The 13,886-nt window shown below is 39.0% G+C and overlaps 2 protein-coding genes across 3 annotated transcripts in view; both read right to left on the bottom strand.

Moving 5' to 3' along the window:
• Positions 1–656: 656 nt before the first annotated feature.
• LOC128011237 (leiomodin-3) lies at positions 657–8,089 on the bottom strand. 2 transcript variants are annotated; one of them, XM_052593424.1, is made up of 4 exons: positions 7,742–8,089; positions 6,922–7,193; positions 5,100–6,617; positions 657–1,113 (listed from the first exon to the last, which is right to left on the bottom strand). In XM_052593424.1, the coding sequence occupies exons 1-4, from the start codon at positions 7,920–7,922 to the stop codon at positions 1,066–1,068; spliced, it is 2,019 nt and encodes a 672-aa protein (XP_052449384.1). In that variant the 5' UTR covers positions 7,923–8,089; the 3' UTR covers positions 657–1,065. The 2 variants fall into 2 exon arrangements, with proteins under 2 accessions (XP_052449384.1, XP_052449382.1); XM_052593422.1 differs by having other exon boundaries at positions 5,100–6,620; positions 7,742–8,085.
• Positions 8,090–10,564: 2,475 nt separating this feature from the next.
• Positions 10,565–13,886, bottom strand: part of LOC128011236 (zinc finger and BTB domain-containing protein 46) — a 76,955-nt gene continuing 73,633 nt past the window's right edge. The window contains exon 5 of the mRNA XM_052593421.1: positions 10,565–13,532. Coding sequence (XP_052449381.1) covers positions 13,107–13,532 — 426 coding nt within the window. The 3' untranslated portion in view covers positions 10,565–13,106. The remainder of the gene's footprint in view (positions 13,533–13,886) is intronic.

The raw sequence follows: 13,886 nt of genomic DNA, 5'->3' as shown, positions 1-13,886 counted from the left end.
GGCGCCCACTATAGCCCTATGCGTTATGTAGCTGGTGGTTAAATAATGTTACTAACAGGCTCATTGCTGTCAAACTAACACCTTCTTCATGTCTAATCTACCTGGATAATATAGACTACTTTTAAAAAGGGTGAGATTTCACTGTGGTCCGAAAGAGGGCAGTAAAGTTATAACATTGGCAATTAATTTAGCATAATAATGGTTCTGGTAGTCTTTAACACTTCACATGCCAAGGGCTCTTTGTTGGATATATATTTGAATATAGTTTTTTATTGTTGAAAAGTTAGAATTATAAGCCTGGCTTACATGGGTTTAGTGGGACTATTATACTGTGTTTTTTGTACTGCTGTGCTGAATTGTAAAGCTTTTAAATAATAATTAAATATGTGCATTACAGTTTAATTTTACTCAATACATTTTAATGTGAGATGGACACGTATAGCTAAACCTTAGCTTCTTAACTCTTGCTTTGTTTGAAATTAAGGTATACTTATTTTTTACAAATTAGTTTGAGAGCAAACATTAATTGGCTGACCCCTTTGTAAGAAGAATTCTCAGCTGTGTTTCCAATTACTGGGAAAAAGAGTTTCTGCATTAGTTATATAATTATCTTAATAACAGTCTCTAGAAAAACATAATTAAGAAAAGGTGCAGAGTGACATTTATACTAACAGGTTTATTGACACTATAAATACATGAACACAAACAAAATAATATATTTTCATGTGCACTATGTGTAGCCATTCACATACATTCACACCATTTATTGAAGTGGTTTATATAAATAGATGTGCATGTTGAATTGTACAGTTCAGGACCTCATCAAAGTGCCCAACGTGTTCTGCTTATTCTTAAATAGGCCTAACTGTTCGCTTGTCCAAGGGAGTGCAGCTACCTCTCCAATCCCAACCCCCTGGGTCAAATGATTTGAGTACACTCTTCTGTCTCCATTAGCTGAAGAGCACCATTGAATTGTTTGGCCACATAAACTGCACTCTCTCCATGACCTTTCTGGTGTTGGCCCTGTCCCTCTGTGCAGTCTCTCTATAAAGGCATATGTCTGACTCAGAAGAGACTGGTTTCCCTTGACTCCAGGATTTTTGGAAGAGGTACCTGTGGATGTGAAACAGAAATATAAGCTCCTTTGAAATTGTATCAAAACTCGAAGTCAATAACATAACACCTACAGTCACTTAGAAAAGTGAAAAGACACCTCTTTTCAACAAACTGCTCAATATTAGCCTATATATCATAAATGTGTGGAGTTTACACAATTAATACTTTGGATTAGCGATTCAGAAAAAGAGCAGAAGTGATGCTTACCATTACCAACACCAACTAGTTTGACACTGTAAATGGTTTGACTCAAACATGTTATTCTACATAAATAAGAACTTGCCAACACATTTTTGGCATGTTCATACATTTTCACATTTAATATATTAATTCAAGTATAGCTCAGTGAAATTCATCGTTACAGTTACACAATTAAATTTTTGGTAATATATTGTCAGCCAGGTGATAATGTGAATGTTTAATTTATAAATATGCAAATAATATAATTGTAATGAAATGATAATTACATAAAAAATATATGTATTCTATGTGAGTTGTTAACGCCAGAGCTTTCACTCAAATTCTCAAATTTTTGGGGGGGTGGGGGCAGGGAAAGAATTTTACTGGGTAGACCCCATGCACTGGTACATTTTACCACAAAAAGGAATTTTTTTGCAAGTCTTTTCTGATAACATCAAAGAAAGCTGGGGGGTGGGGGGGTTGGGGAACCATCGCAGACTATCATTAACTACCAAAGTTAGCATGGCAAAACAAATGGGATCTACTAAAAAAGAAGAAAATACTCATGTTTTGTTTTCATAGTGCATCTATTCAAATTAGCTAGGCTAGTATTTTAGCAGTAACTTTATATCAGTATCTTAGTTTTTATCTTTAATGTAATAGAAGCTAGTCAAAGTATGCAGGGTAAAAGAAAATAGCCTCTTTTTTTTACTTATTTTTTTACTTATTTATACTTATTTATACCTTTTTTTTACTTTTTAAAAATTTAAATTTCCCTAAATTCAGAAAATACTTGTTATTAATTTTGTAAATGTGGGCCTACTTCCTAGTTATTCAATTGTACTCCTGAAGACCCACTGTTTGGCAAATTTTATTTTCAACCTGTTTCAACAAACCTGGCCTCATATTTTTTCAAGTGATCCTGAAGATCTTGATTAACTGATCAGGTGTGTTTGATTAGGGCAGGAGTTCTCAAACCTGTCCTGGAGGTCTCCCTTATCAGGACCCGTTTACACGTACATGGTTATTTAGAAAAACTGAGACATTTCTCTTAGTTTCTGCCCTTTGTTTACATGCAAACTGAGAATTCGGCTCTGAAACCGATTCTTTCTAAAAACTCCAGCCAGAGTGGAGACTTTGAAAATCTTCGTTTGCCCATTTGTATTTAAACTGAGACAAACTGGTATTTAGGCAGCCAATGTCACAGTTTGCGACAGAGCTCAAAAGAGCGTCAAAAGTGCGACCTATGTTTACATGTCATTTTGGGGATTCTGATTGGCTAACGTGGGCTTGAGCTTCTCGTTACACTGCCACCTACAGGTTTAGCATGCTATGTTAATGTTAATTTTGAAGCCGGAGAGGTTGAAATGTCCGTTTATGGAAATAGCCGCCCACGTGTAAACGTAGCCTCAGACAAACCCAATTCATGTCTTGCAGTCTCTACTAACGAACTGATAAGTTGAATCAGGTGTGTTAGATAAGGGAGACATACAAAATGTGCAGGGCTTAGGGTCCTCCAGGATAGGTTTGAGAACCACTGAATTAGTGTTGTAGTTAAACTCTGCAGAAAGTCAGGGGGAAGTCACGGCCTTGTGGTTAGAGAGTTTGACTCCTAACCTTAAGATTGTTGGTTCAAGTCTCGGGCTGGCAATACCACAACTGAGGTGCCCTTGAGGAAGGCACCAAACCCCCAACTGCTCCCTGGGTGCCACAGCATAAATGGCTGCCCACTGCTCTGGGTGTGTGTGTGCACTGCTGTGTGTGTGTGTGTACTTTGGATGGGTTAAATGCATAGCATAAATTCTGAGTATGGGCCACCATACTTGGCTGGCATACGTCACTTTCACTTTCAGAACAGTGGGTCCCCAGGAGCAGGGCTGGAGACCTATGGCTTATTTGACAATGCAAATATAAGTATGTTTGAGTTTTAATTACTTTTAATGACCCCAAAAACATTTTAAGTTGTCCATTCCCAACAATGGCCCACACTCAAGCTGAGATCATGCACACTATGCTCTCAGCTAGGGATGTCAAATTTCGATAATTTCCATGATCGATCATCGTTTAAATTAACGATCAATTAATCGATTAATCGTTAACCATAATACTGCAAAATGCGTCTATTGCAGGCACGCAGTCAGCGGTATGACAGGATGTGCAAAAGCCACACACACACACAAAACGCTTTCTCACTTGAATTAAAGAGGTTTTAGTCTGAATAAAATGCTAGTAGCAGGATTATAAAATGAATAGATGCGATTATGATCATTTGATAAAATGAAGAGAGCGCGCCATACTTTTGAGGTCATTTTACTTTGTTGACAGTTTCCAATCCCGCACGGAGAACGCTGGACGCGCCTCATTAAATGGTTTTGTGGTGCTCGTTGTTGTATTTTAAAGCACAATTGCAATGTTTCAACTGACATTATTGTATAAAATTATCCGAAATGTGGAGCGCGTGTGACTGCGCTGCACATTAAGTGAACTACATCGGCGCTGCTGCACCAAAACACAGTTGCTCACATTAATTTGATCCTGCTGGATTCTGTCCTAGAAAATGTCAGATTTTTAAAAATCCGGCATACAGCGCATTAGATCGTGACAGTGCATGCGTGCAGTCGAGGATGAGCGAGCGCGGATTTGGCTAGATTTATTTGGAGGTTATTGCTCATGTCTCATTCGGCACAAATCGAAATGTTTCCATATTCGCAATGTATTTGAATGTTAAACTATTATTTATAATGTAAACTAGGCTTGTACTTAACACGCATTCGCATATAGACGGAAAAGATGATCCTCTTCATATGAGCAAAAACGTCCTTGGCATAACAGCAGAGTGGACCGGTATACTACGGTCTATTTAAACTGAATGCTCCAGGAATGTGTCGGTCACAGCGCCTATTAATCGCTGTTTTGAATCAAGCAATTATTTATTTAGAAATGATAAGATCTGATTATGACAAGTGTGGTATAAAAGCTTCGTTTATTAGAGGAATAATAGGTTAACTGGAAAATGTTAGATCGCGACCATGCTTTTGGACCCCATAGTCTTCATTTACGTGGCTTTGTTCTGGTTTGCCGGTTGGTCACTAATTTCCACAAATTCAGTATATTTAGGCATTGTTTCTTTTCCTAAATCTTCATAGTCTAACCCTCTAATTTCCCAGGTTTATTTTATTATCTTTCGCTTTTAATAACTGTTTTCGCATCTCTTACTGTGGTAAACATGGGAAGGGAAATTAAAGATTTCATGAATTAAGAATTCGTTCGATTTATTAATTTGTTCCCTTATTTCACTTAAATCATGGGTTATTTAGGGAACAAAATTAATGAAACATGGACAATTGCCACATTAATAATTCGTAGGAATGAATTAACAAGTTGTAGGAATGAATAGACTACCTGTCCTGTCACTGTGTCCCGCAGCCCTGCAAAGCGCACGATATAAAACTGTTATCTGATGAAATGATTAGTAACTACATTTCTATTGCATTTAATGTTGAAGAACTTTTATGTTGTTTCTATTTTAATGTACTTTAAAGTTTAAATCACACTAAAAGCTTAATTTGTACATTGTGAATGAATGATGATGCTTTTATATATCGTCACCGTCACTCACAGCCGCTCGCACGTGTTGAGTGCGCATGAGCCGCACGCAGCCCAACATTGAATCGGTTAACCGACCATCGATAGCCTTAATCGATTGCATCTCTTATCGACAATTAATCGATCATCGATTAATCGTTGACATCCCTACTCTCAGCTAATTAACTGCTAATTCAAGAAACTTCAACATTACATACCGCTTTGAGATAGGCCACGTTGCTATGTCGTATCTCGCTGAGCAGCTGATCCCGAGGTGTTAGATCAATTTTAGGTGGTTGTCGCCTTCGAGGAACCGGCTTTAGAGTTTTTATCATATCTTTCAGGTTGGCTCTCTCATCTGCAGGTCCTTCTCTTGCTGTGCCTCTTTGTTTAGAAACACTTCTTAGCTGAACATTAGCTCTTCCCTCTTTCCTTTCATCCCTTAAGTTTAATTCCAGAAGCAGATCCCTTCGTTTCGGAGTCTTTTTCAGATGTACTTCTTCCAAGAGGTTTCCTTTGTCTGAACTAGGAGGATGCTGTTGTGGGGCTAGATTTTGAGTCTTGCGGAGCTGATGAGGAGGACTTGGGTGTGGTGAAGGTTCAGGAGAACCTTCAGGAGTCTCCTCAGCTCCATTATGTGAACCCTGCAATAGGGACAATGGTATGTATCCTCCGAGCATTTCCAGCATACCAGGGGGCAAGTTTAGGGAGTCCTCGTACATCTCCATGTACATCTCCATGACCTTCCTCTGCTCTTTCATCTGCTGGAGCTTCTGCTCCTCCATTCTCTGCTGCCGCTGACGGTCCAAGTTCCTGGTGAGGAGGTTGGTGACCACCATCCGAGGCCCAGGGACTTCAAAGTGGTAGCCCATCTTGAGAAGTGTATTGTTAGCTTTGAGGAGACGAGACACTTCCATTTCTGCATGGTGTCCTAGCATGTGCCTTTGGTTGTGGAAGCGGAGCTCAGTGAGTGTCTCATTGAACTGAAGGCAACGTATTATTGCAACAATCCCTTTTCCTGTGATGAAATTTGATTCAATATTTAGTGTGGTGATGCTTCTGTTCTCTCTGAGCATGTTAGCCAGAGCGAATGCCACATTTTCATCTGCACCAGTGTTTGCGATGCTAAAGGTCTTAACGTGTCTGTTCTTCTTGAGTGCGTTGACATAATCAAGGAGCATTTCTTTGGGAATGTTTTCAATGTTGTTGAGATTGACATCTGTGACAGAGGGGTTGTTGTTGCGGATCTTAACCAAAGTGGTCTCCAAATTGGTTTCATTCCCAGAAGGTCTTGCAGTCTTTTTATTTGAAGCACTTCCACCTAGTGCAAGTTTTGGGATCTTCAGCTTGGATATGACCCTTTCCTCTTTCTCGGGAACCCAGTTCTCATATGACGAGGGAGTAGGTTCAGACTGGGTGGAATCTGCTTCCGTCTCCACATTCACTTTACATTCTGTCTTATTAAGTTCTGATTGTTCAGTCTTTACTTCAACTTTTGTATCTGCAAACTCTGGAGGTGGCTGTAAACAATCTTCTGAGGTCGCTACAGGCCCAGAGTCATCAGGTTCTATCTTAGCAGGCTGGTCTTCATCAACCACCATTATCACTTCTTCAATCACTTCATCAACAACAACATCTCCCTCTCCTCCTTCAACCTCCTCTATGATCTCCTCATAGACATATTCCACCTCTTCAACTTTATCTTCTTTTTTTGCTTCAAGCTCCTCTTGGGCTTTCTTCTGATGATGACAAATGGACAAAATTCTGAAGTGTTGAACAACTTTTAAAGACTACGAATTACGAAACATTTAATCTTCAACCACTTGCGCAAAGCCTAAAAATAGAGTGTTCCATTTTTAAATGCTGCATGACAGCGCAGTTGCTGTTTCAAGGCATTTGTTGTTGTAGTGTTATTGGCCTCCTAGTTGCAGCAGTTATAAATAGTAAAAATCTATGATTTATAATCAGAGCTCTAAGCACTTAGGGACAGTTTATGAGACATGTAATACACTGAATAAGGCAGACAATAACTACAGTTACCTGACTGGGTAATAGAGTTGTGGGAACTCTCTCCTCCTCCAGCATACGTTTGGACTCTTTTTCCCAGTATATATACTCCACCAGTGATCTGTGATCAAATGATCCAGTGGGTGGTTTGTCAGTTTGGTCTCTCTGTCTCATTCCCACTGGCACTCTCTCATCAGGAGCGATTTCTTCCATCTCACTCTGGAGCTGCTTGAGCTCCTCTGCTGAGAGGCCTGCCAGAATCTCATCTTCATCGATTTCCTCTTCTGACTGGGGTTCGCTGCATTCTGGAAAAATAAATGAATACATTTTTCAAAAAAGTATATAATCACATTTTTCTCAATAGGTAAACTATTTATCATTATGTGACTACCAATGAAAGTCGGATTTCAGCCACAAATAGCTTCTTGTGTATGCTGTTAGCTGAGTCATTTCTGTGACACTGGTATCACCAAAACATGTGATTTATTTAGACAAACAAGGGAATAAAACATCTAAAATTTTGTCTGAAAACTGTCTAAGTATCATGTTAGAATTCATGTTGTGCTAGAGGTCAGGACTGCTGATATGTCCAGTACAATGACATTAATGTGAGCATGATATTTCTTTAATATTTTTAATTTCATTGCTTTAAATTACAGTATGATACTACCACCAGTTTTAGCAACGGTCTTCTGGGAGCTAGTTAGAGATGGAGTAGGCGTGAGTGTTAAAGTGTTAAACTCATTTTTTTTCCTACACCTCAGAGCTTTTTAACAAAGATTCCCTATGTTCTCATGATTAATGGCAACAAACAGTCTAATATATTAACAACCAAGGCGAGAGAATGCAATACCTTGGACTGTTGTCTTTTGAGAAGCGTCTCTCTGTCTCATTCCCACCGGCACTCTCTCGTCAGGAGCGATGTCGTCCATCTCACTCTGGAGCTGTCTGAGCTCCTCCGCCGACAGGCCTGCCAGAATCTCATCTTCATCGATCTCCTCTGCGTATGACTCCTGATCAGTGTCCTTAGACATGTCCACTTTTGTGTTTTCAAGAACTCAACTACAGCCACTGGTTTCAAAGTGCTGTGCGTGCTATTCAGCTCCGGGCGGGTGGCAGAACTCAAGGCCTTATCCCACATGTACGATCTAAAATAACTTCCATTCAACGAGGGGGTGGTATTTATGGAACAAGTGGGGAGATACGGACATAGACTTTTTCCAGCAGCTTGAGTCAGCTGGTCCGTCCCCTGCATTTTAACATGACAGACTTGAGAGAGAGAGGGAGAGCTTGGTGGAGAAAAACAGCAGCAGGTGGACATGCCAGTCAAGTGGCCCCAGTGGCTCAGACCCCAACAATTTCACCTACAAATATTTTATCTGTCTGGAATTACAAGATGACAACAAGATAAGAGAACCCCAGCTGGGTGGTTACATGGCCAGTAAAACAGACCTGTTTCTCGTGTTTAATAGCTATGTGCCGTCAGTGCTAGAAATATATAGTGATTTGAAACCGCTCTGACCCTTAATCCTTCACAGTTCTATGAGGACATAAATAAAATCTGTCTGATGTTGATCACAACAGGCGGGGAAGCTGGGCAGACAGGAAAAGCAGGCTGATGTAGGATGGAAAGACTCCACAAACATTATTGCTGTTTAGTGTTTTAGGAAAATTCTTAAGCAACTGTAGTTTGAATGAAATGTTTGGTAGGCTAAAATGTCTTTCATATTGACATATTGAGAGCGAAATTTTGTGTAGAAGAAAAATAATTGAGTTGCAATTCACCTCAAGATAGAAACATTGCATTATCACAGTATCCACTCATAAGCAAGATTAAACCAGTAGAATAAACCACTTTATAGTGTTACCTAAAACAATCTTGGTGATCCCGTCACACTGTTGGAGAGTAACTAGTTACATGTAATGATGTTATGTAATTAAAATAACAAAATAAATGTAACTGTAATCCGTTACAGTTACTTAAATATGTAAATTGGTGTTTCTTATGAAAATCTTAATGTCTCAGTAATATTAATTTGTTGCTTTGACTTTTTTAGATGTGCGCTATGCCTTCTGCCATTTAAAGGTCTATTATGATGTTTTTAAATAGTTCTCGTTTGAAAGTGCAGCACACCACTTCTACAAATTACATCAATCCACATTGTTGCTCAAGCCCTCCTAAGTGTATATGACTTGCTTCTTTCAGATGAATGTGTATTATAGAAAAAAATTGACTTTGATCTTCCAAGCTGTTTAATGGCAGTCAGCCGGTGTTGCAGTGCATCAGTCCAAAAGAAGTGAAATAAAGCACATTCATCCTTAATAAAAAAAGTACCTCACACGGCTTGATGGAGGTGTACAAAGGCTTCCTGTAGCGAATCATTGCATTTTTGTAAAAAAAAAAAAATATACATATTCAAAATGTAATAACTTTAATCTAGCTTGCGCCAACAGTTGTACATGAAAGCAGCTCCGGACTGATGACGTAAGACGTCTGCATGGTGCTTGCGCCGTTGAGTCTCGTGAAAACCAACGTTTGTTTACAGGAGCAAAGGAAGCAAAGTTTCCATTCTTCAGCAAAGGAAAAACAGTTTCATCTTGGCTTATATCGAATCCTCCAACATTCTTCTTTACAAATATTAATTTTGTACCGCTAATTCATGACTGTTTGTTTTGTTTTGATCTGTCCCCTGCAGTTTCGTGTTCATGACGTCCTTCGTCATCCACCCGGAGCTGCTTCAACGGTGAGCGCAAGCTAGATTCGATATTTCTTACAAAAACACATCAATTCGCTACATGAGGCCTTTTCAATCTCTTCAGAAACAAGCAACATAATTATTAAATTAAATAAGTATCTGGTATATAATGATGTTTATGTGTATGATAGTATAGTGTCTACATTGGTCCATATTGTTTCATTTGTGTGTTGAGAAGTAATGAGAAGTGGCTTATTGGTAGGTTGCAGCAAATAGCTTTGGTTTAACAGATAAAGACAGCTGAACAAAACTGGAATAAAAAAGCAAGAAATGCTACAGTGTACTGTGCACCAGAATTGGCAGAATGTACTGTACACCATCTTAAAATATAAATTTATATGGGCAAAACCTACATGTGCATGCACTCACAAGCACTTTAAATATTTACCAACAATGGGTCACTTATAGTGCACTTGTAGGTCAAGTACATAGAGTAAATTGCCGGAATTCTGCTCTGTGTGAACGCAGAACGAGATTACCGGTATGAGCACATATAAGTTCATGACATAAGACATGTACTCTGGGCCAATCCAGAGCTGTTGAAATAAAAAAAAAACATTGCCTATGGGGCAAATACTGGTAATAACTTTCTGAAGCAGATAACGCATGCACTTTGCGCTCTGTAATTTGGTTTGAAGTCGTCTTCTATGATGAACATCAACAAAAACACTGCCCATGTATATCTCTTCATGTTTACAAAAACAACACTGATTAATGATGTCACAGAATTTACCTGTATTTTGAAATTGATGTGTGAATGGTGCTTTACCAGAAAAAAGATGGAACGTTGTTGCCTGTGTGAACAGTGCATTTTTGAATTTACAGGTAAAGTCATTCTGGTAAGTTTACGACAATTTACTGGTATTACTGTGGGGCTATTTCCTTGAATAAATGAATTGGATTCAAATTATGTCATCCAGTTTGGTTTTAAATTCCAACAGATTTTATTTCAATTAAAGGTAAAGAACACAATAAATTAAACAAACAGGAAAAAAGCTAAATGTCCAATAGGAATTTGGATAGCAATTGTGCCTGGCTCTTGGGCCAATGACATTTGAGGTCTAAAACTTGTACAATTTCTCATTGCAAAGCATACATTTCCCATAATTCCACATGACAGTGGCCAGCCTTCTTATTTCAGATGCAGAGTGATGGCATACAGTAGAGCACATCCATTAAAACTTGAGCACATTTCCAAGGGAAACAGAATTAAAGCTGCAATTCTTCTTTAAAATGTACTTTCAAGTGGCCCTTAATAACATAACACCATAATCTGTGCTTTTTCAATGTAGAGGGAAAAAATTAAATCAACCAAGCAATTCACTGTTTGATCAAAGCTTTGCACCTGTACACCAAATCAAAACAAAAGCACTGAATGTATACAAAGTATACCAGATTATAACTTTTTTGGTATAATATTCATTACTTAGTGTATGTTAGTAATATAGAAGCGAGTGCTGTATATACCTTTCTGTCAACACTTAGTAAGTTTAGCTCTCAGAAGGTCATCCATCGAAACAAAATAGAATAATAAGGAAAATTCAAATATCACTCAGAAATGCATGGAACTGGCACAATATAATTACTTCTGATAGCCGCATGGCTTGCTGTCCATAGAAAGGCAAGATTGGAAAGTTTTACACCATTTTTCAAGAAAGGAAATATAAAAATTAAACAGATAATAAAGCTTAGCCTCCAGCACGTAATAATAACAATAACAATAATTATGATCATAATAACAATAAGAATTACAACAATATCAACAGTAACATTAATAATTAAAATTTGTTAATCATAAGTAAAGCATAATAAAGCATTTTATTTCCATTGTCAAAGATTCTGGCACAGACTGTTAAAACAATGAGTAAAAAGACATTCATGAACCCGGTCCTTCACACACACACACACACACACACACACACACACACTCACAAACAGAATGGTAAGGATGTGTAAAAAGACTAGACAGTCTCTCCCTCAAACACACACAAGCCAAATAAATAACCATTTAAACCCAAATAAATGAACAGAAATTTCACTTTACAGCACGCATCAGTCCCCGTGGTCTCATTACAAAGTGTTTTGTCATCTTAAATGGACTGACAACAAAAGAAAGCTGTGGTTCATTGATTAAGAAATTGATGCATATTTCTGAATATTCCAGAAGTTAGAGCAGTAAATATTTAGTGGGAAGGCATGATATCTCCCTGTCATATCACACGGCTTTAAGATTTCAGAGGCAGACTCAGTATTGTACAATGGCAAGGCTGCGAGGAAATGTCAAATACAAGGACAAGAGGAGAGAGTCTGAAACTGCTTCGATAAAGGCTTTTGAATGATGTTAGCTTGAGTTAAATACCCCTCACACACACACACCGAACCTACAAAATACACACATTTGCATACGGGTTTTGTTTTGTTTTTGTTTTTTTTAATAGAAACGCACCATACTGGAAACCCTCTGTATAAAACCATAACCCTCCCTGACTGTGTCCACTATGGAATGCAAATAATGAGGAAATATTACAGTGGAAAACAAGTAATATTTCTATAAATCTACTCATATACTCTCTCTCCTCCAGTCTCTCTGCTTTGCCATTGCTGAAGACTAGTTTTCTCTCCCATAATAGAGAGAATAAAGACTGCTGAGAACTAGAAAAATTTGTTTCTGCATAGTGTTCACCCATCTTCCCCTTTACCGTTTTTTTGTAGAGAACACAAAATCAACATCTCACTCATATGTATCTATATACATGATTTTTCCCCTTGATATAAATGTTCAGGAATGAAAATTGCAACGAAATAAAACATTACAAGGCATACATTATAATTAGCAAACCTAGCACAAATGTTCATATATAACAGTCATAAGGACGTACTTTGTATCCTTAAAGGTAGGTGCGGTCACCATATTCATCTATGTAAATTGGAATAAAAATGTAAACCACAGAAACAGGGAATCTATAAGAATTTAGTCAACGTTTAAAGTGCAAGTCTGTTGCAGTTTCTCTTTGCAGAAAACAACAATGTACCAACAACAAAAAAAGTCTTGCAAGTCTTCTGACGTGAACTGCTGTGCAATAGATAAGCCAGCCAAGCCGACTGTATGGCAAGAGCACATCTTTCGTACACGTTCTTTGTCTGACCCATCAAAGCGTAGTACTGATTTGGACAATCTCCCGAGACAACACAATCTCTTTTGTCTGAAGAAATAGCAAACACATACACAGAAACCCGTTTGGTCCTCAAGGAAGAAAGGAGACAAACTGAAGCTTGGGTCAGAAGCACATAGAGTCGGGGCGAGAGGACTCTCCTCTGTCTCTCCTTTGGCAGCCCTGTGGGCATCACATGGATCTCTCTGTATCCGGCTCCTTCCACATGCTGAGATCCGATTGCCTCGCCTTAAGTATATCTCTTTATAGGAACAGGTGGTCAACCTTGGACTAGGATCCAGGCATTGGACTAGGAGATCCAACTGAAGTCTTTCTCGCTTCCCGTCCTGGCGTCTCCTTCCAGAGCTGAGTCGCTTTCCTCTTTGCCATCATCTATTACTCTGTCGTCCCGCTGTGACATCCCTGAGCCAGCCCGCCATTTCCCATTCTCCTCTTCTCCTTCACCTTCTCCCATCAGCTCTGCTTCCACCATCATCTCCTCTTCCCCGTCTCCATCGGCGGTGTCATCAGGGAAACGGTGGTCACCCGGATACAAGAGTTCCTCTTCAGGCGAGCCGTCCTCGCCATTCTGGTCCAGCAGGGCAGCCATGCCTCGACCTGAGCAATCTGCACAGACACCGTGACGCCGAGAGCCGTGCTTGATGCCCACACTGGCAGCCGACATGAAGACACGACTGCATACTTTACACACGTACTTCTTGTCCTTGCTGTGCACCTGAGAAAAAGTGACAATGCCTTGTTAAGAAACAGCACTCAAAAACATTCTGTGTCAGTACCATCTTAATACTGTGTTACAAAATTCAAGTGCATGCAAGTTAGTCATCTCATATATTCTTCAACACTGGTCATTACTAAAGGGGCTTTTGCTTCGAAGGAACCTTTTCATAGGCCCTAGCACTATTGGCAGAAGTACACGCATTTTGTTTTTGTTCACACCTCAGGAACTAGGAACGGTTTTAGTTCTATGAACTCTGTTTGTGGAAACTAAATTAGCTTCTGTGTGCTAAATAATTGTCTGTGTGGGTCCTAGTGCCCCAGTGTAGTGATGGGGAAACTATACTGTCAACAA

The sequence above is a fragment of the Carassius gibelio genome, chromosome B23, assembly GCF_023724105.1.
Source record: "Carassius gibelio isolate Cgi1373 ecotype wild population from Czech Republic chromosome B23, carGib1.2-hapl.c, whole genome shotgun sequence".
Classification (NCBI taxonomy): Eukaryota; Metazoa; Chordata; class Actinopteri; order Cypriniformes; family Cyprinidae; genus Carassius; species Carassius gibelio.
The sequence above is the reverse complement of the archived record's forward strand: the minus strand, read 5'-3'. Positions and strand labels throughout refer to the sequence as shown.